General features: G+C 59.0%; 3 protein-coding genes across 6 annotated transcripts; 2 read left to right on the forward strand and 1 right to left on the reverse strand.

The window, feature by feature from the left end:
- Positions 1-958: 958 nt before the first annotated feature.
- E4F1 (E4F transcription factor 1) lies at positions 959-10,981 on the forward strand. Of its 4 annotated transcripts, XM_068524310.1 has the most exons (16): positions 1,156-2,007; positions 2,592-2,684; positions 2,804-2,922; positions 3,566-3,823; positions 4,715-4,820; positions 7,293-7,486; positions 7,584-7,704; positions 7,889-8,041; positions 8,142-8,311; positions 8,661-8,870; positions 9,145-9,253; positions 9,413-9,630; positions 9,812-10,010; positions 10,084-10,226; positions 10,298-10,360; positions 10,442-10,981. In XM_068524310.1, exons 4-16 carry the CDS (start codon positions 3,797-3,799, stop codon positions 10,796-10,798), a joined length of 2,070 nt encoding a protein of 689 aa, XP_068380411.1. In that variant the 5' UTR covers positions 1,156-2,007; positions 2,592-2,684; positions 2,804-2,922; positions 3,566-3,796; the 3' UTR covers positions 10,799-10,981. The 4 variants fall into 4 exon arrangements, with proteins under 4 accessions (XP_068380409.1, XP_068380410.1, XP_068380411.1 ...); XM_068524308.1 differs by lacking the exons at positions 1,156-2,007; positions 2,592-2,684; positions 2,804-2,922 and adding an exon at positions 959-1,145 and having other exon boundaries at positions 3,566-3,714; XM_068524309.1 differs by lacking the exons at positions 1,156-2,007; positions 2,592-2,684; positions 2,804-2,922 and adding an exon at positions 959-1,145 and having other exon boundaries at positions 3,566-3,714; positions 9,148-9,253.
- A 104-nt stretch (positions 10,982-11,085) lies between these two features.
- DNASE1L2 (deoxyribonuclease 1 like 2) lies at positions 11,086-14,948 on the forward strand. Its single transcript, XM_068524314.1, is given in 7 exon segments — positions 11,086-12,288; positions 12,383-12,471; positions 12,550-12,633; positions 12,715-12,819; positions 12,821-12,989; positions 13,138-13,389; positions 13,763-14,948. Coding segments are annotated over 7 exon segments (897 nt in total). The 5' UTR covers positions 11,086-12,144; the 3' UTR covers positions 13,817-14,948.
- Positions 14,949-15,107: 159 nt separating this feature from the next.
- On the reverse strand, positions 15,108-25,063 carry ECI1 (enoyl-CoA delta isomerase 1). Its single transcript, XM_068524313.1, has 7 exons — positions 24,965-25,063; positions 24,755-24,868; positions 21,922-22,049; positions 18,214-18,360; positions 17,287-17,408; positions 16,998-17,176; positions 15,108-15,613 (listed from the first exon to the last, which is right to left on the reverse strand). The coding sequence occupies exons 1-7, from the start codon at positions 25,014-25,016 to the stop codon at positions 15,447-15,449; spliced, it is 909 nt and encodes a 302-aa protein (XP_068380414.1). The 5' UTR covers positions 25,017-25,063; the 3' UTR covers positions 15,108-15,446.
- Positions 25,064-25,606: the final 543 nt, after the last annotated feature.

A 25,606-nucleotide genomic window follows, 5' to 3' on the forward strand; every position in this document is an offset into this window, starting at 1 on the left:
AACATTGTGAATGTACTGTCACTAACGGTAATTTTTATGTGTACTTACCACAACTTGAAAACTATACAAAAGAATGAAAGGGTTGGGCTTCCCTGGTGGTGCAGTGGTTGGGAGTCCACTTGCCAATGCAGGGGACACGGGTTCGAGCCCTGGCGGAGCAACTAAGCCCGTGCGCCACAACTACTGAGCCTGCTATCTAGAGCTCGCGTGCCACAACTACTGAAGCCGGTGCGCCTAGAGCCCGTGCTCCACAACAAGAGAAGCCACTGCAGTGAGAAGCCCGCGCACCGCAATGAAGAGTGGCCCCCGCCCACCGCAACCAGAGAAAGTCCGCACACAGCAATGAAGACCCAACGCAGCCAAAAATAAAAATAAAAAATAAATAAAATTAAAAAAAAATAAAGTAAAAAATGAAAGGGTTAGTGAAGCTACCCGTGAGCCATCCCCAACTCGGGTTTTCCCCTGTGACTGGGTCAACCATCAAGGGAGGTTCTGCCACCCGAGGGGGTCGGGGGCGGGCAGCGAGCACCACTCTACTGGTCCGAGCTGGGGCGGTGTCCCGGCAGCGGCCCACTCGAGTTCGGCCTACTCGAGCTCGGATCGCGGCTGGGCACCTGCGGCGGCAGCACCGGCTGAGGGCCGGTCAGTTGGCGCCGCCAGTTCGCTAGAGCCTTAAAGGAGCTGCCGGAACCCAGCTCCAGCCACGGCCAGCGGGCCCTCCCAGGCCCCGCGCCACCTCCTGTCAGTCCTTTCCACCTTAACTACAACCACTCCCAGCAGTCCCGCCCCGTCTCTTCTCTCCCTGAGCTTGGCCCCGCCTCTGCGGTTCCAGGCCACACCCTCTGGCTCCGCCCCGCCTCCTGCCGATCAAACCCACCCTGGCCCCGCCCATCGCCCGCCTCCCGTCTTCTCGCTAGCCTTGGCGCGGCCCGTTGTTATGACGACACGGTCGTAAATCCGCCATCTTCCTGCGGCGCGTTGCGACATGGAGGGCGCGATGGCAGTGCGGGTAACGGCCGCGCATACGGCAGAAGCCCGGACCGAAGCCGGGCAGGAAGCGGGCGAGGGCGGGGTCGCGGCGGCGGCGGCGGCGGCCTTGGCCCCCGGTGGCTTCCTCGGCCTCCCGGCGCCCTTTAGCGAGGAAGGTAACAGGGCCAGACAGGGCCGGGAGCGGCCAGGGTGGGGACGGCTCAGCTTGGCTGGTGGAGGCCCCGACGGCCTGAGCTGCTGGCGCGACAGACCCTCCCAGGCCCGGTTCATTGCAGACCTCACGGGTCCCCACGGGACCTCTCATAGCCTTCCACGAGCCCCCCGGTTTCCTCAGACCCTCAGGCCTAACCCTGGCGGGGCGCCCATCACCCCCGTGGGCCCCCGTGCCCACCCGCGGATACTCACCTGTGTCCAGGCCACCGGGGCTGTCAGTGTAGACCTCGGAGATCGCCTCCACTGCCTGCCCCGCCCTTAGGCCAGCGGCCCGGCCCCCCTCTGCCTCCCAGTCTCGACAGGGCCCTGCCCTCCTCCGCGCCCCCTCCCACTTCACCTGACGGGCCACTGGGGCCCTGGCCGGGGTGTGACTGGAGGCTCCGGGAGGGCGGGGCCTCGGGTCTTTCCAGCACCCGAGGGGAGGCAGCAGAGCCCAGTGCTGGAAAGCTGCAGCCAGCTCTGTCCCAGACCTGCCTCTTTCTAGCTGTTTGATCTTGGGCAGGTAACCACATACCTCTCTGAGCCTCCATTTCCCCTTACAGAATAGGGATGCTACTGTTGAGGATAATGTATCGAGCACTTACCATGCATCAGCCTTTTTCATTCTCAAGCCAGCCCTAGATGCCGTTATTATTATTACTATTATTATTCCCATTTTGTAGATGAGGAAAATTGAGGTTCAAATATGTGAAAGTGACCAGGTCACCCAGCTAGTAAGTACCAAGGACTTGTTGGATACCAGGATTGTGTGACTCCTCAACCCACTCCCTTAACTTCTGGGTTCTGCTGCCTCATAGGATGGTGGTGAGAATCAAAATAGAGCATGTATGTGAATCTCTGAGAACAGTTCTGGGGACACACAGGGGCACTGATAGCTTTTGGAGACAGAATTCTGGTCTCTACCCTCTGAGCTTGTCCCAGGAAGCTTTAGACTGGGCCGGGCAGGAGGGGGTTGGTGGTGATATCGGGGTGGTGGTCTTTGTCCCCATAGGATTTGTAATTCTCAGTACATCATTTCTTGCTCCTTATTCCAGCTTGGTTAGGTAGCTTGGCATGGGGGGCAGTGCTACCTGCAGAGGGGTCTCTTTGGAGGTTGCTGTGCCCTGCTGGGCTTGCCCAGGGCCTTATCTCACTCAGTGTTACAGGGCTGGGTGTGTCCCCTTCTGTGGTGGGGATTCCTTCAATGGCAACACGCTGGTGCTGAGTCAGACCTGGGGAGTGGGGTGGGAGGGTTAGGAGGGTACAGTCACCTCAGTGCTTGGCTTGTGACTGTGAACCATCTGGAGGGGACCGCCCTCTGTCAGGTGGCCTTCTGTGAGTCTCGGCTGTGGTTTGGCCCTTTGCTCATTAATCCAATAGACATCAACTGGGCTCCTTCTGTCCTCCAGGCCTGGGTTTGACCTTGATGTGGGACTGCACTGAGGTGGTGAGAACTGGCAGACTTTTATGAAAGCAGAAGGAGCATCTCCCCATCCCTTAGGGTAAACAGCAGGGTGTCTGGGGTAGACCCTCAAGTTCTGGCCCCAACACTCACCAGCTGGGTGGCCTTGAATCTCAAGTTGTTTTTCTAGAGAGGGAATAGTCACTTCTATTTCCTCAGGGTGCTGGCCGGATTTGCTGATGGCCCCAGTAAGATGCCCAGCACACAGTAGGGGACTCAGTGAGCCGGAAGTCTCTTCTGCAGGACCTGGGGCAGGCACTGGCTGGTCAGCCCAGATGGTGAGGGGCTCAGGTGCGGTGGCCCATGGCCCTGGGGTGTGGAACACCTCTGGAAAGTCCCACTCTGCGCGTCTTCACCAGAGTAGGGAGGTGCCACCTGTTTGGAACCAGTGAAGCATGAAGTCAGAGTGAGAAAAGAGTGGTCATGGGTGAGGGTGCCCCACCTCTCCCATGTTTGCTGAGGACTGGCCTCTCAGCTAGAGCCTGTACACACACACTGAGTCGGCCCATTTTACAGATGAAGAAACAGACCCAGACCTGGTCACTGAGGTGCCCAAGGGCACATGCAAACCCCAACAGTCTTAAACCCTGGTCCTCCACTGTCCCCAAACCAGCTTGGCTGAATCCCTCTGCCTCCCAGCTGCTCCCTGGGCCTCTCTCCCCTCATCTCTGAAGTAGGGGCTTTGGATCCCTACAGCCTAAGTGTATGGTCAGGGTTATCCCCTGCTGGATGCTGCTCTTCCTAGGGTGGGCACTGCTGCAGACCTCCGGAGAAGGGGCCTGGCACCCTGGGCTCCCAAGAGTGTTCTCAGCCCCTTTGGGAGGGCTAGGGAAGGCGCCTCTGGTTCTGATGCCACCCTTGGGTGCATCTGCCTGGGGCTGGAATCCCTCCCAAGCCCCACTGACCGCAGGCTCGTTGCAGATGAAGATGACGTGCACCGATGTGGCCGCTGCCAGGCGGAGTTCACCGCCTTGGAGGACTTTGTTCAGCACAAGCTTCAGAAGGTCTGCCAGCGGGTGCCCCAGGAGGCCCTGCCTGCCACCACTGCTGCTGCGCTGCTGGGTCAGGAGGTAGCATCCCCCTACTGCCATTGCACGCGTGCGTGCCCTCCACCCCGCCCCTCGGCGGACAGCAGGATGAGGAGGTGGAGGCATGTCAAGACGGACCTGTGCCACCGGGGTGGGCAGAGGGCAGGCATCCGGCTGTGGGTGGGGGACTCCTGGCGGTGCTCTGGGCTTTCCCGGATGGCCTGGGATGCGGGCCCTCTCAGCAGCCTCTGGCTGAAGCCTGCACAATTGGGGCCTGGGGTCCCTCCTTTCTTGAAGCCTGAGGGCCTGTCCTGGCTTAGGGATATCACGGTGGCTTTTGTCCTTTTGTCTCCTGTCCTGTACATATGGTTCCTGGGGATCCCACAAACAAAGTGTGGCTCCGTGGATCCCACAACTCTGTCATAAAAATGGCCAACTTTGTTGCACTCGGTGTGTACTTGGGCTGTACACACACAGTCCTACTGAGGCCCACGGCACCCCTGTGGGGTGGGCGCTCTTGTCATCCTCATCCTATGGAAGTGGGAAAGGAGACTGCAAGAGAAGTCAGGTGCCTCTGGTCACCCCGGGAGTGGCCCAGAGGAGTGGGCCCAGAATTGTCTCACTCTGACCCTGTGCTCTTTTTCTGCCCCTCCCAGAGGTGTCCTCTCCTCCAGAAGGCCCCCGGCCCCACATCCCTGGGGGCCCTTTCCCCTGATCACCTGGCTGGGCTGTAGGTGGAGGTGCTCACCTTCATCTCTGCAGAGCCAGCTGAGCCTCAAGCTGGAGCTTCTAGTCACTTCATCCTGGAGTCCTCCCTGAGGGTGCTCAGGGCTCCGCATGGGGCCCTTGGTGGCTGGAGGCATTAGAGTGATGGGGCCGACCCCTGGGCCTGGGGTGGAGGGTTCAGGCTGGGAGTCAGGCTCAGAGCAGTGGTCCGTTGCGGGAGATGAGAGGCCCCACCCCAGCCATCCTGCATGGACATAAGCCCAAGCTCTGGAGCCCTGGAGACGAGTCTCCTCTGTCCCCTGTCGCCCAATGGCAGGTGGAGCCAGCAGCAGCAGGCTCAGAGGAGCCCATCACTGTGGCCCACATCGTGGTGGAGGCAGCCGCTCTCACGGCAGACATCAGCCACGCTCCTGACATTGTCGGTAAGCTGGTTTGGCCCCACCATGGCTGTTCACGTGTGGCTTTCTCAGCGCTGAGGCATTGCTGACCTGTTAGTCATCCGCGGTCAAGGCTGGAAGCTGGGGACCTCTGCTGCCTGTGCCCCTCTGCTGTCCCGAGAGCAAGGCCTGGCCGAGGAGGGGCTGAGACCTTGTGTGCACCTTCCCCAGGGCAGGGCCTGCAGCAAGAGCAAGCGTTGGCCACCAGGCCCTGCCCTGCCCTGCCCTGCCCAGAAAGCGGAAGCCCAGAACCTGGGCAGCCCTGGGGGACACCTGGGCCTCGGGGAGACTTCACTTTGTGCATAAATCATGAGCTGGCTGCTCTCTCCTGCTGCTGCCCCAGACTGTCTCTGCCCTGGTCCTTCCGGAATCTTCCCTACATTTTTGCCACCCCCCAACCCCAACCCTGGTTCCTACTTCCCACCCCACAGTTGGCTCTGGAGGGTCAGGCTGGGGTGTGTGTGGGGTGCACCTGCTGCTGCAGCTCCGCCCTGACCTGCTGCCTGACCTTGGCCTTCACCTCCCCAGTGCTCACTCCCTCTGGCGTGGGGGTGGCGATTCCTATCCTGATTCTTAACATGGCCTTTAAGAGCATACAACGCCTAGTCAGGCTCTTTGATGGCTTTTTTAAAGTGCAGTAGGGCAGGGAGTGTCGGGGTGTTGAGAGGTCTGGATTGGGTCACATGCTCCTTAATAGGAGGCAGGTGAGCGTGCAACTGGGACATTCAAAGGGCAGCCCGAGGGAGCCGGGGGCTGGGTGTGAGCGTGGCAGTGGAGGGAGGCTGGGCTGGGCTGGGCCTGATGCCATGGGAGGTTGGGAAGGGAATGGGCAGGGGCCTTGGCAGGGACGTGAGTAGGTGACTGGACAGGAAGCAGGTTTGGGCAACAGGTAGAACTTGGCCTTGGGAAGCCCTTGGGACCAGCTGGAGCAGGAAGAGGTGGGGAGGCGACCTGGGGGAGGGGAACCTCAGAGCAGGGTGTTCTGCCAAGGTCCCATTCCAGGGAAGCTACAGGACCTGTCCCTGTCTCCACACTGTCTTTCCCCTGACATTCCTGTGCACGAGGACGGTTGCCTGTTTCTCCTCTGGGATAAGAGGGCTGACATGTGGGAGGTGGGGCCATGCCCAGCCCTGGTGTGGCGTTTGGCTTCTTGGGTGGTGGTGTCATATGGGAAAACAGGTTCCCTGGGTTCAGGCAGCATCTCCAGGCTCTGGCCCCCTGGCTAGCCAGGCCCTGCCTGCCATCCAGCCTCCAGCTGGCCCAAGCCTGTGGCTGGGCAGCTCCTTGTGCTCCAGGGGCTCCTCTCTGGGCACCCCCGGCCTCTCTTGCACCCTTGAGAGTTTCCCCTTTGCAGGCCTCCTGGGTATCCCAAATGTCCCCTTGGTGTCAGCTGCTCAGCGATCTGGAGCCCAGGCCAGAGTCCTAAACCACCAGCTGCTGGCATTGCAGGGCTGCGGGTTCTCAGTCCTTGCTGGGCTGGGGGGTGCAGTTCCCAGGGACTGCACAGGGGGCTGGATACCCACTGCAGGCTCTCCTGCCTCTTCCCTGGAAACAAATTTACATTTTATCTCTGGACTCAGGGCAGCCACGTTCCCCCCTTCTCTGACTCCTCTGTCTGCTGTGCCACACTCAAACTCAAGTCCTAGCCTGGCAGAAATCCCTGTTCTTTTGGAAATTCACTCCTGGAGGGGAGGAAAGATAAAGCTTCAAGCATGTCAGCCAGGGCAGGAGCGAGAGATGCCCTTAATTGTTTGAGTCACGGCACTTCCATTCTGTTTTGGGAGAATGGTTTGTCAAAACACGATGCCAGCCTGATTGAGATGGTTTCTAAGAAGCGGCTTCACAGCCGATTCCCACGTGTCATTTTCATGAGCAGAAATTGTGAAGTGTGTTTACAGTTTAGCTTTGCACAGTGTCAGATTTCTTCAAGCCCCGTGAGAGCTGCAAAAGCACAGCCTTCCTTCCTCAGACTGTCCTAGGCGTGTCGAGCGCTCCCTCTCCCAGGCTGGGTCTCTTGCCTGCCTGCCTTGAAACCGATGCTGGTGGGTGATCCCCAGAGACATTTCCTCCTCACGTTAGCCGGAGCAGCGAGGGGGCCAATGGTGGCGAGTTGGCCTGTCCACTGCCTCTGTGCCGGCACTCTGCCGCCCTTGGACACGGCGGGACCCCTGTGCACATCTAGTCGTGCGTGCCTCTTGGCTGAGGGAAGGGGGCGTCCGTGCTCATGGTGGGTTTCCCTGCTGAACACATTCTGGAGGCCTGGAGCTCCTCTGGGCAGCTCTGTGGAGTCAGAGCACAGTACCTCCCACCCATTCAGGCTGAGCAGGCGCCATGTGCTGGGGCTGGGGGTTGGTCAAGACAAATCCACTGTGCCACAGCAGTGTCCTCGGGCTGGGATCCGAGGAAGCGGCAGGGCCCATGGCATCCCAAGGCTCAGGCCCATCTGCCTTTCCTCAGGTGGTGGACACATCAAAGAGGTCATCGTGGCCTCTGAGGCGGAGCCGGGGGACAGCAGGATGGCAGAGGCCCGGGGCAGCCCCAACCGTCAGGGGCCTGGGCTCTCTGGGGAGGGTGAGCAGGCCCAGGTCAAGCTGCTGGTGAACAAGGACGGCCGCTACGTGTGCATGCTGTGCCACAAGACCTTCAAGACGGTGAGGCCCTGGGGCCGCAGGCACACTGGCTGTGGGAGCCAGGCCTTCCCGCTCCTGCCCAGGGAGGTGCCTGAGCCTCGCCGCCCCTCCCCCACAGGGCAGCATCCTTAAGGCCCACATGGTCACCCACAGTAGCCGAAAGGACCACGAGTGCAAACTGTGTGGGGCCTCCTTTCGGACCAAAGGCTCACTCATCCGGCACCACCGGCGGCACACAGGTGAGCCGGCCTCGGGCCTGGGGCCGGGAGCTGCACAGCACGCTGCCGCTGGCCCTGGGGGTGCCCCGGCTCCTGGGCTTCGTGGCCCCTTCCTCCTGGTGGTACTGAGGCTGTGGCTCCAGGCCTGCTTCCCCTCAGCACCAAGCCAGCGTCCCGCCCGAGGCTGACACCATTCTCTCTGCAGATGAGCGCCCTTATAAGTGTGCCAAGTGTGGGAAAAGCTTCCGCGAGTCGGGTGCGCTGACCCGGCACCTCAAGTCTCTCACCCCGTGCACGGAAAAAATCCGCTTCAGCATGAGCAAAGATGTGGTTGTCAGCAAAGAGGACACTCCCACAGGTCAGAGTGGTCGGGGGCTCCCTACCCTGGCCCTGGCTGCTCTCTGAGTGCCACCCTGGTTGGGTGTTTCTTCATGGACTCTCTTGGTTCTGCCTTAAAGGGCCTGGTGCGTCCACCGTGGGGACTGTTACATCATCGGCAATGACAGGAGGGCCCATGGAAACTTCGCCTGTGATTCACCTGGTGACAGATGCCAAGGGCACTGTCATCCACGAAGTCCACGTCCAGATGCAAGAGCTTCCCCTGGGCATGAAAGCCCTCACCCCAGAGGTGGGGACAGGTCAGGGGAGGCCTTTGTCTGCTCAGCACCAGGCTCTGTTCTGGGTACTGGCTCCACTGGGAACAGGACTGACATGGGCCTGCCTTCCTGGTGCTCAGTCTGGTTGCCGGGTGGGGAGATGGGAGACCCAGGTCATGGCAGGGAGGGGCAACGGAGAGTGAGCTGGGGATGAGGTGGGGCAGGGGAAGGCAGGTGGAGCGGGCTGTGGGGCTCCCAGGGGCATTCCTGAGTGAAGACGCCAGGTATGCATGGGGGCCCCTGGGGCTGCCCTGTGCGGTGGTGGCGGGTGGGTGCTGCGTGCCGGGCTGCCTGGCCAGCCTCCCTTTGCCTCCCCTGCAGCCCCCCGGCCCCGAGGAGCTTCCCTGTTCCAGCGAGGGCAGCCGTGAGAACCTGCTGCACCAGGCCATGCAGAACTCCGGCATTGTCCTTGAGCGGGTCCCTGGGGAGGAGGGAGCCCTGGAGCCAGCCCCTCCCACTGTGTCCAGTCCCCAGCCCCTGGGAGATGGTCCCCCAGAACTGCCGCTGCTGGAGGTGGAACAGGTGGAGACAGTAGGTGCCTGCGCTGCCGGCGTGCCCCTTCTGGGGGGCTGGACCTTGGGTACAAAGTCACCATGCTATCCTGGCTGCCACCAGCCTCCTTGCTGTGCTCCCTGCGGTGGAAAGTTGCATCACTGTGTGCAGTGACTTTGTCCCCTTATCTGTTTATCGTTTTCCTTGGGCCCATTATGGAGCCTCCCAGGGTGGGGGTGCCTCGGTCTGGCCTCCACGGCGCTGCTCGGGCCCAGCCTGCAATGGGTACTGGAGGTGTGCTGTGGTCCCCCAGCAGGTGGCCAGTGAGGCCTCAGCTGTGCCCAGGACCCACCCATGCCCTCAGTGCAGTGAGACCTTCCCAACGGCGGCCACCCTGGAGGCCCACAAAAGAGGCCACGCAGGTGGGTGGCAGGTTGGTGGGGGTACTGGGCAGTGGACGGCCGTGGGTAGCCGGGAGGGGCTCTCGGGTGTGCTGTGGATGGTCAGGGTTGCCTGTGGGCAGGTGGCTAGGGTGGGGCCCTCGGGTGGTGGTCCTGGCCTGACACGGACTGTGGCCCCAGGGCCGAGGCCATTCACATGCCCGCAGTGTGGCAAGGCCTTCCCCAAGGCCTACCTGCTCAAGAAGCACCAGGAGGTGCATGTGCACGAGCGCCGCTTCCGCTGTGGGGACTGCGGGAAGCTCTACAAGACCATCGCCCACGTCCGCGGCCACCGGCGTGTCCACTCAGATGAGAGGCCCTACCCCTGTCCCGAGTGTGGCAAGTGCTACAAGACCAAGGTGGGCCCCTGATCCCCCATCTGTGGGCTCCCCGCTCCCTGAGCCAGATCTGTCCCTTGTTCTGTGCCCCCAGACCTCCCTCCTCACCCCTCACCTGACAGCCTGCTCAGTCCCAGCCGGGGCCCTCAGAGGGGGCTGGGAGAGCCAAGGCCAGGCTGGCCCTGATGGTGGGTCTCCACAGAATGCCCAGCAGGTGCACTTCCGGACACACCTGGAGGAGAAGCCGCACGTGTGCCCATTCTGCAGCCGAGGCTTCCGGGAGAAGGGCTCGCTGGTGCGGCACGTGCGGCACCACACGGGCGAGAAGCCCTTCAAGTGCTACAAGTGCGGCCGTGGCTTTGCCGAGCATGGCACACTCAACCGGCACCTGCGTACCAAAGGTAGGGCTGGGAGGCGGCAGGGAGGGGGTGGGGGGCCGCGGCCGGCCGGCACTGACTGAGCTCCCCGCCACAGGGGGCTGCCTGCTGGAGGTGGAGGAGTTGCTGGTGTCCGAGGAGAGCCCCGCAGCGGCCGCCGCCGTCCTCGCCGACGACCCACACACCGTGTTGGTCGAGTTCTCGTCCGTGGTAGCCGACACCCAGGAGTACATCATCGAGGTGGGTGTGGGGCCACCGGGGTTCGGATGGGGCCTGGGGCGGGCAAGGCTGACCTCTGACCCTCCGTCCAGGCCACTGCGGATGATGCAGAGACCAGTGAAGCCACGGAGATCATCGAGGGCACCCAGACGGAGGTGAGGGGCTGGGGGATGGGCGGGGTGGGGTGGCCTGGCACCCTCACCAGACTCATGGGCTGAGCCTTGAGCCACCCACAGGTGGACAGTCACATCATGAAGGTAGTGCAGCAGATCGTGCACCAGGCCAGCGCCGGGCACCAGATCATCGTGCAGAATGTGACCATGGACCAGGAGGCAGGGCTGGGCACAGAGGCAGCTGCTGCCGACACCATCACTATTGCCACCCCTGAGAGCCTGACGGAGCAGGTGGCCATGACACTGGCCTCGGCCATCAGCGAGGGCACTGTGCTCACGGCCCGCTCGGGTACAAATGGCGCCGAGCAGGCCACCGTGACCATGGTATCATCGGAGGACATTGAGATCCTGGAGCATGCGGGAGAGCTGGTCATCGCCTCGCCGGAGGGCCAGCTTGAGGTGCAGACGGTCATCGTCTAACACGGGCGCCTGCAGGGTCCCGGGGGGCTGGGCTGGGGCAGGGGGCGAGGACCCCGAGCGCCCTGCCCCTGCCTGCCTGGCCGAGTACAGAGAAGATGGGCATAGAACTCAGGTGTTCAGAGGAGATGCGGAAGTGTAAATACACAGAGTTTTTGGTTGCTTTACAATAAAACATGAAAACCCGCCGCTTGTGATGTTGCAGCAGTGGCAGCCTCAGGGGCTGGTGCCACTGCCCTGGCAGGTTCCTCTGTGGCAGCCCCTACCTGCCCAGGGATCCCAACAGGGCTGGCGGCACCTTGGCAGTGTGTGGGTGTCATTGGCATGTGGACAGGCAGCCTCCTGCTGCTGCCTTGCCCAGCTGGAGCTGTGACCCCAGCTTCCTGAGGCCCGTCGAGGTGGGTGGGAGGGGGTGCTGCTTCCTAGCCTCCAACCCTGGGGCCTCCCTGGGGCCGGGGAATGAGGCTGGGAGACCCAGGAGTCTCGGCTTTTTACCTTGAGGTGACAACGTGTGGAGAAGCAGCAGGAGATGCTGGGCCACAAATGGGGCCAGTCTTTCCTGATTGTGTTGCCTTAGTTTCCCTGAGGGGATGCAGCTTGAGGGAGATTTTGGGTGACCTAGTTTCTCGGGGGCAGGGACAGGAGCAAGACCTGGACTGTGGGCATGTCTGGTCCTCTTTCCCAGTTCTGATGCAGCTCTTGGGCTGGCAGGGCCTTCTGAGTCCCTGTTCTGACAGGCTTGGGGGCACCAGAGCAGTCTCAAGGTGGATCCCCTGCTGCCTTGCCCTGCGGGGGGGCGGTGGTCTCTGTGGGAATGGGAGCCAGGAGTTACTGTGTCCAATTCGTGGAGGGGGCGGGACCCAGTGCAGTCCCAGCCCCTCCCTGGACCAGGGCTTCAAATACTCACGGAGCTGGGGCGCCAGAGCTGCTGCTAGACCAAGCCCTTGCAGTCTGTTCCGTGCCGCAGACACACCCCCAGCTGGGACCTCAGACTTCTACTGGGACCCAGATCCTAAGCCTCTGACACAGCCAATCCACATCCCTCAGGTGAGTCGGGGTGGGGGGCGTGCTGAGCCGGGGGCTGGATGTGAATGGAGTCTCAATATTTGGGCCTCAGTTTCCCCACGGAGGAGAAAGGCCACGGCCGTAAGCCCAGCCCACCACCTTGGGGAGACCTGGAGAGCGGCAGGGGGAGGATATGCCTTCCTGCCAGCCACCAATGGGTGGCAGAACCTGCCCGGCCCCCGCGTCCCAGCAGCCGGGACTGAGAAGGGTGGGCTGGTGTGTCCGATTCCATGTCCGTGCTCACGCGGCCGTGTCTCTCCCTCTAAGCCCGCCTGCTTTGCGCCATGGGCGGGCCCGTGGCCTTACTGGCCGCGCTCTGGGCGCTAGGGGCTGCTGGAGACGCAGCGCTGCGCATCGGAGCTTTCAACATCCGGAGCTTCGGCAACAGCAAAGTGTCGGACCCGGCCTGCAGCGGCATCATCGCGCAAGTGAGGCTGGGGACCCTGGGCGGGGTCGCAGCTGGGCTCCGCGGGCTAATTTGCTGCGCACACGTGACCCCGCACCTGCCGGCCCCTCCCCCAGATCCTGGCTGGCTATGACATCACGCTGGTGCAGGAGGTGCGGGACTCCGACCTGAGCGCCGTATCCACGCTCATGGAGCAGATCAACAGGTATGGCGGGCAAGGCCCAACGTGGGCCCAGGTCTCGGAGCGATGCCTTGACCCCGGGCTTGGCCGGTGTCTCCGCAGCATGTCCAGGCACGAGTACAGCTTCGTGAGCAGTGAGCCCCTGGGTCGGGACCAGTATAAGGAAACGTACCTGTTCATCTACAGGTGAGGGGCGGGGATGCGGGGGAGGGGTGCGCGGGGCAGGAGGGGGCCCGCTTAGGGCGCCCACCCACCCTCTACACCCAGGAAGGACGTGGTGTCGGTAGTGGACACGTACCAGTACCCGGACCCGGAGGACGCCTTCAGTCGTGAACCTTTCGTGGTCAAGTTCTCGGCACCGGGGTCAGGTGAGGCCCTGCCCGTCCCGCAGGCCCCGTCCCAGCCCCTGACATCTACCTCCTCCTACAGCTGCCGAGGAGTTAGTGTTGATTCCGCTGCACGCAGCGCCGCACCAAGCCGTGGCCGAGATCGACGCGCTCTACGATGTATACCTGGACGTGATAGACAAGTGGGGCACCGACGTAAGCCCCTATGTCCGCACGTCCCCGCCCTGCCCCGCCCCACGTCCCCGGGTCCCAGAGGCGCACCCTGGGGGTCGGCCACAGGCGTGAGGCTCTGCGCGCGCGGCCCCTCCCACAGGCTCAGACCCGGTTCCGCGGTGCCCCACAGGACATGCTGTTTCTGGGCGACTTTAACGCTGACTGCAGCTACGTGCAGTCTCAGGACTGGCCGGCCATCCGCCTGCGCAGCAGCGAGGTCTTCAAGTGGCTCATCCCGGACAGCGCCGACACCACGGTGGGCAACTCGGACTGTGCCTACGACCGCATCGTGGTCTGTGGTGCCCGCCTGCGCAGCAGCCTGAAGCCCCAGTCGGCCGCTGTACATGACTTCCAGGAGGAATTTGGCCTGTACCAGGCTCAGGCGAGTGCTGGGCCCAGTAGGAGCAAGGCCCAACCTCAGTACACCTGGCGCTCCCCTCCCTGCACTAGTGTTTCTAGAAAAGGCCCTTAGAGGTTCAGTTCTGGCTGAATGGAACAAATCTGGGATGGCAGTACAGGAAGCTCTTTACCTCCCCAGAGTGGGGTCCCGAGGCCATGCTCCCACCCAACCCACGCAGCTGGGATGGATAGCCCAGGCCTCGCTGGGCTGTTCCCTCACCCCCAGATGCAGTGGTTTGTGGACACCCAGTGGGCCCCTTCCTGGGGGGAGGGGTGTGGGGCAGTTTTCTGGGGTGGAGCCTGAGGGAGGACTGGCTGCTCAGCAGGGCCTCAGGGTTGGCCCCTTCTCTCTCCAGGCCCTGGCCATCAGTGACCATTTTCCTGTGGAGGTGACCCTCAAGTCCCACTGACAGCCCTGAAGCCTGGCCAGGGCAGGCTGCCTGCAGACTCTGGCCACAAGGAGCAAGCCCCACAGGGCTGCAGCGTAGGGTCAGCTGGGCCTGGACAAGTGATGGGACTACTCGGAGCCTGTTTCCCCATTGTGAAATGGGCTGCCACCACTACCTCATAAGGTTGTGAGAAGCACCTCGTAGAGCACTGGGCACACAGCTGAGCTCAATAAACAGCGAACACTCAGCCAGGACCACACACACATGTTGGCTCCAACGCCTTCATGTCCTTTCTTAGGACTCAGCTCTTCTGGGGCACAAACCTTGGTCCTGCAGCCCAGCAGGTCCCCGGTCCCAGCCCACTTAGGGGACAGGGACAGCCTGGCCTGCCCATTCCACATCCTGCTGGGAACTGACCACCTCCAGACCAGGCTGGCTCCAGAAGGCAGCTCCTGTGCTCACTGGCTGAAGCTCCCTGCTCTTTCTTTGTGCAAACTAAATGCTTTCAAGCACCTGTACTGAGTGCAGCTGGGGCTAAGTGCTCACACACAGGTAGTGTGGATGTACAAGGCCAACCTCCCAGTCCTCAGTGTTCCTCCTATGGCCCCGGTTCCCAGGCCTGCAGGCCACTCACAGGCACTCGTGTATGAGGGTCCTTTCCTACCCAGCACTGCAGTTGGCAGGGGGGCAGTCAAGAAGCCTGGCCCCCTGCAACCAGCTGGCTGGCGGCGCTGGGACATGTGGAGAGCCTCCTCACTGGTGAGCAAGCAGGTTGGGTTAATAAAGTCCTGCCCACAGAACCTGAACAGCTCACAGTGGTACAGCCCCTTCAAAGGTGCCTTCCTGGTAGCTTCTTCCTCAGGAGCCCTGGGCTGGGCAAGGACTCAGCAGGGAGGACAGTGGCCTGCACCCTGAGTAAGCCCATCACCTGAGGATTGGGAACAAGCAGAACTGGGGTACACAGTGTAACTGACAGGGGCCCGATGAGGTTTCTGGTTTTCGAAGCATCTCACCTTTGGCAGGATTTAACTGGCCTGAATTGTATGGGAGGGAAAAACCTTTGTTTCAAGAATTTGAACAAGCTTTTCTTGCTAGATCTTTCTAAAGTAAGATTTAGGACACTTGTAAAATGCCTCCCTCCTCCCTCTCTAAGTCACCCAATTTCTCTGAAATTTATACAGGCTTTCCATCCAAACAAAAAAACATGGCGGCCCAAGGGCTTTTTCCCTTTTCCTTTTCTTGTGTGGCTTGCCAGGGCCCACAACTACCTGGCCTTATGCCTCCAGCAGTCAGCCATTCCACCAGCCAGGGATGGGAAACTCAAGGACTTTATTCTGCTCTGGGAGAGGAGACACTCAACGGTGACATCGCTGAGGTCCAGAAGGGTGCCACCTACCAGTTTATGATTCCCAAATCAAGACACTGCTTGCCAGCTGTGCCCACCTGCCCACCCGCCAGGCACAAAGGGTACTCGTGAGTGGTAACAGGCCTTGGGACTATGGCTACAAGGAACAGGCCTTTTAGGGGGATGAGCAAAACAAAGAGCTAAAAGTACTTTTAAATTGGAAAACGCCTTCTTTAAATCCCTTGGAACCACAGGGCCCCCAGAAGGGTGCATACAGCTAAAAACCCTGCATGGGCAGCCCAGCCCTTAGCCTTTCTTTTGTTTGAGCTTTTCTAAGTACATCTGCAGGGACTTCTGGATGGAGTCTCTGGAGATGAAACTGACAAAGTTCTGGATGTCCGTGTCGCGCTGCTTCACCAGGCGGTCTACCGTGGTCTTTCGCATCATGTTCTTGGTCAGCTGTCGAGCGTGATCTAAAGAAGATGGGTCCCACCTGTGAAAACCCATGCTCTGCTCCGGGACAGTGGTATTCCCAAGCTTTCCAAGAGAGTTCCAACTGAAACTCCGGTAGAAAACTTAGAAAATTCAAGTGAGCAAAGAGAAGAAAATGAAAGCCACCTGTTCCCTACTGTCCATCGATTTCCTTTAAAATCATACAAGACGATATTGTGAAAGTTGCCTTTTTAACCTGTTATTTTCCCTCAACTATATTGTCGGCAATATTTTCCATGTCACTGAATATTCTTTTACAACATAATTAATGGCTGCACGGTATTCAGGCATTTGTCTGTGTCAGGCATCGGCAAACCTGGCCCCCCAGAGATCAAGAGCCAAGAACGGTATTTACATTTTTATATAGATGGAAAAAATTTTAAAAGGGTAATATTTTGTGATACGTGAAAATTACATGAAATTCAGAATTCGCTGGCCTGGTTTTATTGGAACACAGACACGCTTGTTAGTTCACGTGCTCTAAGGCCGCCCTCCTGCTCTGGCGCCGTAGTTATGGCAGAGACCACGTGACCAACAAAGCCGAAAATCTCCCTGGCTCTTTACAGACAGCCTGCTGATCCCTGGTTTCTACCATAGTTGATATAAGCAGCCTTATTTCTTTTTTTTTTTTTTTTTTTGCCACACTGCATGTGGGATCTTAGTTCCCTGACCAGGGATAGAACCTGCACCTCCTGCAGTGGAAGCGGGCAGTCTTAACCACTGGACCACCAGAGAAGTCCCAAGCAGCCCTATTTCTATACACAGACACACAAGCTGTTTCCAGTTGTCTGTGTAGTGGGTTGAACAGTGGACCCCAAAAAAGTATGTGCAAGAGGCCTTATTAGGAAAAAGGTCTTTGCAGGTGTAACTGAGATCATCTTGGATTCAGGGTGGGCCCTAAATCCAGGGACAGGTGTCCTTAAAAGGAGAGGGAGCTCTGAGATATAGAGACACACTGTGGGAGAAGGTCATGTGAAGACACAGCAGGGATGGGAGTGACGCAGCCACAGCCAAGGACGCCTGGAGCCCCCAAAACTGAAAGAGGCAGGAAGGAGCCTCCCGCAGAGCCTCTGGCAGGAGCGACGGCCTGCCCACACCGATTTTAGACTTCTGGCCTCCAGACTGAGAGAGAATGCATTTCCCTTGTTTTAAGCACCCCCCCCGCCCCCCCCCGCAACTCCCCCTCTTGTGGTAATTTGTTACATCAGCCTCAGGACACTAGGTCAGTCTGCTATTGTGAATGGCTCATTTGTGAATTGCTTGAGAACTTCCTGTCTCACCAGAAGCTCCAGGCTGGGGAGGGGACGGGGCTCTACTTGCCCACCGGTACCCACAGCTGTTGCCCCACCCCCCCATGCCCCTCACCTGGAATGGCCATCCACCGGGCCATCACTGAGAGCGCTGTGCTCAGCACCTGGTCCTCAGGCACCACCTGGTCCACCAGGCCCACCTGGAGGGCCTCTGCTGGCCGGAAGAGCAACCCCAGCTGCAGGGCCTGCTCTGAGGCACGGTGCCCAATGGTGTTCACAAAGGTGTCTTTGAACCTGGAAGCAGACACCCACTCACGGTGGGCTCAGGGCTCCCGGGAGATGGGGGTGGGGGGGTGGGCTCAGCCCGGGGTCTGGTGGAGTGTGGGTGCAGCCCCCAGCCTTACCAGAAGGGGGCGACGATGCCCAGCAGGGTCTCGTTCAGCCCCATGAGGTACTTGGGGTTGTCAGCCAGGATTCGGTAGTCGCAGGTGAGGGAGATAAGGCAGCCTCCGGCCGGGCAGGCTCCCTGCAGGGGAAGCAGGACCACCGGGCTCTGGGTGCTGCCGTGGCTGGTTCCGGTCATCTTCCAGAGAGCCAGGGTCCCAAGAAAGGGCCTCAGGTGGCTGTGAGCTCTTGGGTGCCTCCAGGCCCCAGGATGCTGTACCAACACTGTCTGGGGGTGTGCGCACAATGGGCTCCGGCTCACCCATCAGCCTGAGGCTGCGGGCACTGGCAGGGCGGCCAGCGCTCAGGCCCAGAACATCCCCTCTTTTCTCAGGCTCATGTCAGGGCAGCAAGCGGTCTCTCTTCTCCTCTCCTCCAGCAGGAGGTCCTCCGAGGCCCGACCTCACTCTGCCCTCATCTCACACATCCACTGCCCCAGAGGCCGTCAGCGGCCACCACACCCCATGGAGTCTTCCTGACTCTGGCCATCCCTCCTTTCCACCCAGCTCAGGCTCTCCTGGCACCTCTCTGGCCTTAGCCCCACCCCTGCCTTCCCCAGGTTAGGCCAAAGTGATATTCCCAAATGTAGATCTGATCCCCCACTTGCCCCCACCCTCATAACCCTCCTGCTGGGCCACGTCGACCATGGGCCCTGGTTCCTGCCCCCACACTCACCCCCACCTCAGTGAGCAAGTCCCCCCCAGCCCCACCCCTAGGTCCCCCCTTCACCTGGTCTGTAATGGCAAGCTGACCTGTGCACCTTTGAGGGTCTCCCGACTGCCCCCTTCCTCTCCGAGGGCTTCTTGAGGGCAGGGCCACGTCCACCCCCACCCTAAGGGCTGGCCTGCAGCGAGCCATGGAGGCCCCTCGGGAGTGGGGACACTCACGTTGATGGCGGCGATCAGCACCAGGTTGGATAGGTACAGCCGCAGCCACAGCTCCTGCACCGCCTTCCAGTACTCGGCATAGTGGGCTGGGTTCTTCCCGCACATCTCCGTCAGGTCCAGGCCTGCGGAGAAGACCCTGGGGCAGTCCTGGGGAGGTGTGGGGTGGGCAGGGGCCCCGTCAGAGTCTGCCCCACGGTGCCAACACAGCCCCAGGGCCCAGGGAGCCCACAGGTGCTCAAGGGACAGAGGAGCTGAGGTCATGCTCGGGCAGCACGATGCTGCCCCCAGGAGCCCAGAGCTGGGGGCTCCAGGGAGGCAGCCTGGACCTCCCTTGCACTCTGTTCCTTCTGCATCCTGGGATATTCTTCCCTTTCCAGCTTCAAACTGGAAGAAAAGGCAGCAGGGCCAGGTGCTCCTCCAAGGACATAAACACACCGGACTCTGTGCATACCTCTGTACTCATCCTGGGCAGAGGAACTCAGGGGCGGGGGAGGACTCCTGACAGTCGGAGCGGACACACGTTCTGATTTACCCCAAAAGCAAACTGCAGACTCCGGTGCAGGCTGGAAGGTGCAGCTGTCAGGACTTGGCCAGGGAAGGAGGGAGTGGTGAGCAGTCAAGAAGACAGACCTCGGGACTTCCCTGGTGGTCCAGTGGTTAAGAATCTGCCTTCCAGTGCAGGGGATGTGGGTTCGATCCCTGGTCGGGGAACTAAGATCCCACAGGCCACAGGCAACTAAGCCTGTGCACCGCAACGAAAGATCCCGCGTGCTGCAACTAAGACCCGATGCAGCCAAAAGTAAATAAAATAAAATGGTTTTTGTTTAAAAAAAAAAAAAGGATGGACCAACTTATGTCACTGTTGCAGTCTGGTCATCACGCAGTTAGCTTTAAAAAAAAAAAAGCAGACAGACCTCTGCCCTGGGCTGTCACATGTGAGACAGAAGCCTGGGGAAGGATCTGTAAGGCACGTCTGTCCTGTGTGGACGCCCCAGGCCCCAACACAGCCGCTGAAGTGGAGGTGGGGAGCACAGACCAAGGCAGAAGGTGCTTCTGGGCATGGGCACCAGGTTCTGGGTGCTCTGTCAAGAATGCAGGCCAGGGGAGGGGCAGCTCCCCAGCCCTCACCCGAGAACACCGCACCTGGGGTTGCTGATCACTAACCAGCACTGGCCGCGGTCACCATGTGCTGCTGCAGCAACGACCGAACCCCCTCCCCTGCCTGCAGTGTCTGTGAGGAGGGGCAGCCACACTCGAAGTCCTCTACATCCTTCTATTAAGCGACAAAAGCAAGTTGCAGTGCAGGGCATAGACGCGGCCCCGTGTTTCTCATATACACACGTGCCTGTGTGTGCACTGATACCAGCAGGCTGGCTTTTTGTTTACGTGGAACGTGTTCCACTCCTGTCACTAAAAAGGCCCCACAGGGATGGGAATACTGGTGGTTGGTACACCACGTCCTGCTGTCTCACAGGTCCTGCTGTCTCACATGCTGGAGCAGGGACCCATGAGCCAGCGCCTGTGGGGGGTGGGGGGCTGGGACAGCAGGGGGATGGAGCTGCTCCCTCTCTGAGGATGTGGCAGGACTGACATTCAGCTTTTCAGCCTTCCTCCTTAATCTCTTCCCACCATGAGCTCCTGGCTCCCCCCTCCCCACTGCCTCCCCAATTCATTTTCTCAGCACAGAAGCTGGAGGGGCTGACAGCACTTGCCCACAGTCCTGGCGCTGGAGGGAAGCAAAGGCAAAGAACTCTATTCTGGATGCGAGAGAAACGAACACATTAATCCCAGCTGGGGATGGCCTCTGCCAGACAGATGAAAACGGATGTGGGTTGGCCTATTTCCGTGATTTCTGTGATTCAGCAACGTGTCTGTAGTGGGCCGAACTGTGTCCCCGAAAAAGACAAGGTCAAGTCCGCACCCCAGTACCCGAGAATGTGACCTTATTCAGAAATAGCGTCTTTGCAGATGAGATCAAGTTAAGATGAGGTCATACCGTAGTATGGGGGTCCTAAATCCTTTGACTGGTGTCCTTCTGAGGAGGATTTGGACACAGAGAAAGGGCAGACAGCCACGTGGAGACAAGTACAGGACCCCAGGGCCCCCCTGAAGCTGGCAAAAGCAAAGGATTCTCCCCCACGGCCTCTAGATGTGATCGGCCCTGTTGACACCTTGATTTTGAACCTGTGGCCTCCAGACCGTGAGGGAATACATTTCTGTTGTTCTGCTCCACTGCTCCCCGTTGGTGGTCCTTCGTTAAGGTGGCCCCAACTAACACAAGTCCTTCCAAAACATTTGCTGAGGACCCACTTTGGGCCAGGCCTTGTGCTACGTACACAGGAGGCACTTGATACAGAACACAAGGCGCAGACACATTGCTGGGGGGAGGACACTGTCGCAGGGAGAACTCAGGCTCCGGAGGGACAAATGCTGGCTCCCTGTCCCCAGAGCACAGGGGCTGGGGGCCTGGACAAGCGACGGGTCTTCCCCTCTTTTGTTCTAAAGGTCCTATCTTTGGTGACATGCAATTCTCTCATTTTCACAGCATAATAAAGAAAACGTCAAGCTATGAAATGACACCTTAAATGGAGTATTTTCAGGAATTATCCAGGGTGAAAAATTCCTAGGCAATTTCAGCATCTCTAGGCAGGTCAGAAAGTTCCCTCAAATGATCTACACCCAGTATCAGTCCTACCCTTGGAGCAATAAGGTCATCTCACTCCCATGGGATGGGGCAAGGCTTGGCTCTGCAAACCCCAGCTTCACAGGACACACTGGGTGCGTGCATCAGGCCAGCCCCTGAGGGTCCCCTGCTGGTCCGTGACTCCAGCACAGTGATGGGTCCCCTCGTCAGAGGCAGCCAGGCTCTCCAGAGCTGCAACTCCAGGCCACCCCAGGACAACCTGAGGGTTTAAGGAAGCAGGTGCGAGCCCACAGTGGACATTCCAAACCTTGGTCTAAAAGGTGCAGGAAGCAGGCTGTGACTGTCTCCTTCCTGCACCTTTAATGACGGCGGGGCCAAGGTGTTCCCATTGGTCTCTAGTATTGTGGCACTTAGCTTTGGGGGACGCTCATGCTGTCTGTGGCTCCTTCTAATTTGAAAGGTGACCCCAGTGCTCTTCCTGACCCAACGAAGTCCTGTCGCTACCAGCATTTGCTGGCTTGTAGGGGAAATGCTGCCATTCCCATTCCCCTCGAGAATTCAGAAGGGAAAAGCCTGCCCTCTGAGACCTCAACTCTAGGACCTGTCCAGACGGGAACGGAGGGCACAGCTTTTGGGATGGGCACCGTCACTGGGGCCGGCCTGGGTGGGTGCCCCAGGAAGCTGCTGCCAAGTTTGCACAGGGTCCACCCTTCGTGAGGTCGTGTGGCCTCAAGGGTATCCTGCAAAAACGTCACCTGCCCTCACCTACATCCTGGCCCAGGGCGTGGAGGGTCGAGACTTGCCCCAGGTCTGGCTCCACAACCGCATGACCTGGGAGGTGGCCTGGGAACTAGGGATCAGCCTCCTGCGGGAGAACCAGCTGCCCATGGCACGGCCCCCTCGAGCCCCCACACCCAGGACTACAACCCCTGGAAGCCCCTTGTGGTGGCACCCGCGCCTGGGCTACCTGGGTTTTCTCTGCCATGTGAAGTGTGTAGGAGGGCTCCCGAGTCTGGACTTCGACCTGAGAACTTGGAGCCTTGGGGGAGCTAAGGAGCACCCACCGAAGTCAGGATGATGCCTCGGAAGGTCTTGTCATTCTCCAGCTTCTCCAGGCTGATAATGAACTCTGTCAGCAGCTCTAGGCTGAGGCTGTTCACTGGGGGGTTCTTGAACTTCATCACGGCGACCCCTAGTTTGAAAATGAAGAGGACAAAACTCATACCCAGCATGGGAAAGGTGCCCCCAACTACCCTGCACCCTCAACCAGGCCATGGGAAGCTACACAGATTTTGGGTTTTTTAAATTGAGGTGAGATTCATATACCTTATAAGAAAGGGAACCCTGTACCCATCAGCAGTTACCATTCCTCCTGTTCCAGCCCCTGGCAATCAGTAATCTCCTTCCTGTTCCTATGGATTTGCCAGTTGTGGACATTTCATATAAGTGGAATCATATGTGACCTTTTCTGTCTTTCTTCCTTCATTTACTGTTTTCAAGGTTCATTTATGTATTAGCATGTGTCAGTGCTTCATTCTTTCTTAAGATCAAATAATGCTCCATTATCTGTGTACAGCATGTTTTGCTTATCCATTCATCTGCTGATGGACACTTGTGTTAGTTCCACCTTTTGGCCATTGTAATACTGCTATGAACATTCATGTACAAATTTTTGTTGATCTTTATCTCCCAGATGTAAGTCCTACATCCTCAGGGGAGTAGGAAATGGCCTTAGTTTCTTGAGTAAGTGAGCAAACTCTAAGAACCAGATGTGCAAGGAGGAACTCCAGTGGGGGCCTCTGGTTCATGCTTGTTTAAGGATTGAGAGTAAGAATATCAGGGGTCAGATGTTCTTAAACGCTCCATCTATTCATTTATACTGCCAGCAGCAGGGAAAGCAGGAGTGGCAGGGCCTGCCCTTGTGGACAGTGCAGCTGCTGGCCTGGGCCGGCTGGGGCCATCTGTTCTCACTGCCTGGCCCAAGGGCAGATCCCAAGGGCTTCAAAATGCCACCATTCACTTAGGGTACATTTCCCTGGTCAAGGCCTTGGAAATCTCTGGATAGTTAACACAAACCATTCTCTAGGAATGAGAATTAAGTCCTGAAGGCAAAGAGACTCTTTTGAGACCTATGATTTATGAGGAAGACGTAATTATTAACTGGCTACAGGTATGTACATGTATACATAAGAAGCAATCAAAACTTTCAAAAGTGAGCTCCCAAACTTGGTTCGGAGGTAAGTTTCTTTTCTCTTTTTTTAAAATTTATTTATTTATTTTATTTTTGGCTGCATTGGGTCTTTGTTGCTGCGTGCAGGCTCTTCTCTAGTTGTGGCGAGCGGGGGCTACTCTTTGTTGCAGTGTGTGGGCTTCTCATTGCGGTGGCTTCTCTTGTTGCGGAGCACGGGCTCTAGGTACATGGGCTTCAGGAGTTGTGGCACGTGGGCTCTAGAGCACAGGCTCAGTAGTTGTGGCACACAGGCTTAGCTGCTCCACGGCATGTGGGATCTTCCCAGACCAGGGATCGGACCCTTGTCCCCTGCATTGGCAGGCAGATGCTTAACCACTGCGTCACCAGGGAAATCTCAAATGAAAACATTTTAAAAAGCACTTTTATTCCATTAATTCCTCCAAGCCTCAAGATGCCTGAAGGTTACCCAGGTCTGGCAGAGAGGACAGAACCAAGCCTGGCTTTCTGACCTCAAACTCAACCTTCTACCACGATAAGCTGGTGAAGCTAGCGAGTTCTTCCATGGTGGGGTGGGAAAGCACTTTGGTAAAAAATTGTCTCACTGATAATTTTTTTCTTACTTGTTTACATAACAGAAAGTCTACCATTCAAACCATTTTTAAGTGTACAATTCAGTGGTATTAAGTATATTCACAATCTTGTGCAACCACCACCACCTACTCCAATACTTTAAAAATGTGTTTTATGCAATTTTTGATATATATTCAAATCTGTCACAGAAACGATCCTTTCAGAAACTCAGGTTTTTGTTGGACTCGTAGTTGGGCCCCTCATCACCTGGCTCGGGCAGCCCCCAACCCAGAGAGGAGCTAAACTAGAGAACTGAACCAAGGAACACGGTGGGTGCCCTGACATCAGTCCAGGCACAGGCAGTGCTGCACAACCTGTGTGTGTCTGGGGTGCTCAGGGGGGCTGAGGCTGTAGCCCCATTTGGGGAGGAGCTTGGCTCCCTGCCAAGCCAGAGTGGAGTGGGGATGGGGGCATCTTGAAAGGCTGAGGCCAGGAGCTGGGAGGTCATGAGACAGCTTGTCCTAAAATCTGACACTGCACGTCCCCGATGCCAAGCCTGCTCAGGACCCAGCTCTGAAGTGCTCTCTGGTAGAGAAAGCACTGGTTTCTCTTTCAAAAGTGCTTTTTCTATCTTTTTAAAATCCCCGTTGGAGACTTTTAAGAGGTGTTCTGATGGAGTGGGTAGGAGTGATTTCACTTGTGGCTCCTGGCTTTAATTAAAAAAATATCTGCTGGGTTCTGTGCCACTTGGGAGTATTAAGAAAAATTAAAATATTTTATTCTGAAATACTTCCAATTATTTTAGTTCCCAATTTAACAGCTAAGGAGCACATGCCCCAAACTTTAAAAACTGAAATATTTTTATCTTCATAATGAACTGGGGGGCGAAAACACCTAGAATGATGACCCTTAAGCTTTGAACTCAACAGAAACTGCCTTTAAAATTGGGCTTTATCCCGTGGCCTTGAGAAATTCGAGCGTTCTCCCGAGTCTGGATTCCAGGTCTGGGCCTGGAGCTGGGGGAGATCAAACGCACTGCCCAATGAAGCCCGCTCTGCTGCCAGCGCCCCCCTCTTTCCCCACAGCCGGGCGGCCGGGCGGCCGGGCGCTCGGGAGACCGCGCTCCGGGCGCTTACCTGCGGCTGCGTCCGGCTCCACCAGCACCCGCTGGGTCCCGAAGCGCCGCGCGCTGTCCCCGCCGCCGGCCGCTGGCTCCGTCCGCCTGATGGTCGCGCCCTGGAGCAGGGCCCCTGCGGAGGGCAGCGCGAGGCCCGTTAGCCTGCCGCGCCCGCACGGCCCCGGCCCCTGCCCCCTGCCCAACCCGACCCCCGCCCCGGGTCACGCACACGGGCGAGGCAGGGAACGCGAGGAGACGCGCATTCCCACCGCCAGCGCCATCTTGACCGCGCTGGGTCGGGGTTGCGGCGCCGGGGTGTGGCCTTGCGCCCGCCCCGCCCCCAGGGCCCAGGCCTCTCCTCCGGGAGGCGGGGGCTGCGCCCGGCCCAGGCCGCGGTCGGAGGCCCGAGCGGGCGGAGCCTCGGCATTAGCTGAGCAGGACGCTGGGGCTGCGGGGTGAAGGGGCGCCGGTAGGGAGGCCCGGACAGGCCAGACGCCGCGCTCCCCACGACCCGCAGCTGCGCCACCACGCAAAGATCGAGCCGCCCAGGCCCGGAACCACAAGTAAGTCACGGAGTGTGCGAGTCCCGGAGAGGGTTGTGAGCTGAGCGGTAGTCAGGGACTGTGGGGATCCTGGCAGCTTGCGGCCTCGCAGAGCCCCCAGCAGAGCTGTGGGCACAGGAAAGGATGCTAGAGCGGGTGCTGATAGGGGCCAGTGTGAACTCCGCCTCCTGCCTGCGGGGGGGACCAGGAATCACAGCTGGTGGTTTAGCCACAGGCATGGGGCAGCATAGCCTGGTGACTAAGAACTGACCCTTCACCTTCCCCAAGGGGGTGAGGCGCCCTCACACCACTGTGGGACTGCAGTGCTC

This window comes from Eschrichtius robustus, chromosome 16 (genome assembly GCF_028021215.1).
Source record: "Eschrichtius robustus isolate mEscRob2 chromosome 16, mEscRob2.pri, whole genome shotgun sequence".
In the NCBI taxonomy this organism is placed as follows: Eukaryota; Metazoa; Chordata; class Mammalia; order Artiodactyla; family Eschrichtiidae; genus Eschrichtius; species Eschrichtius robustus.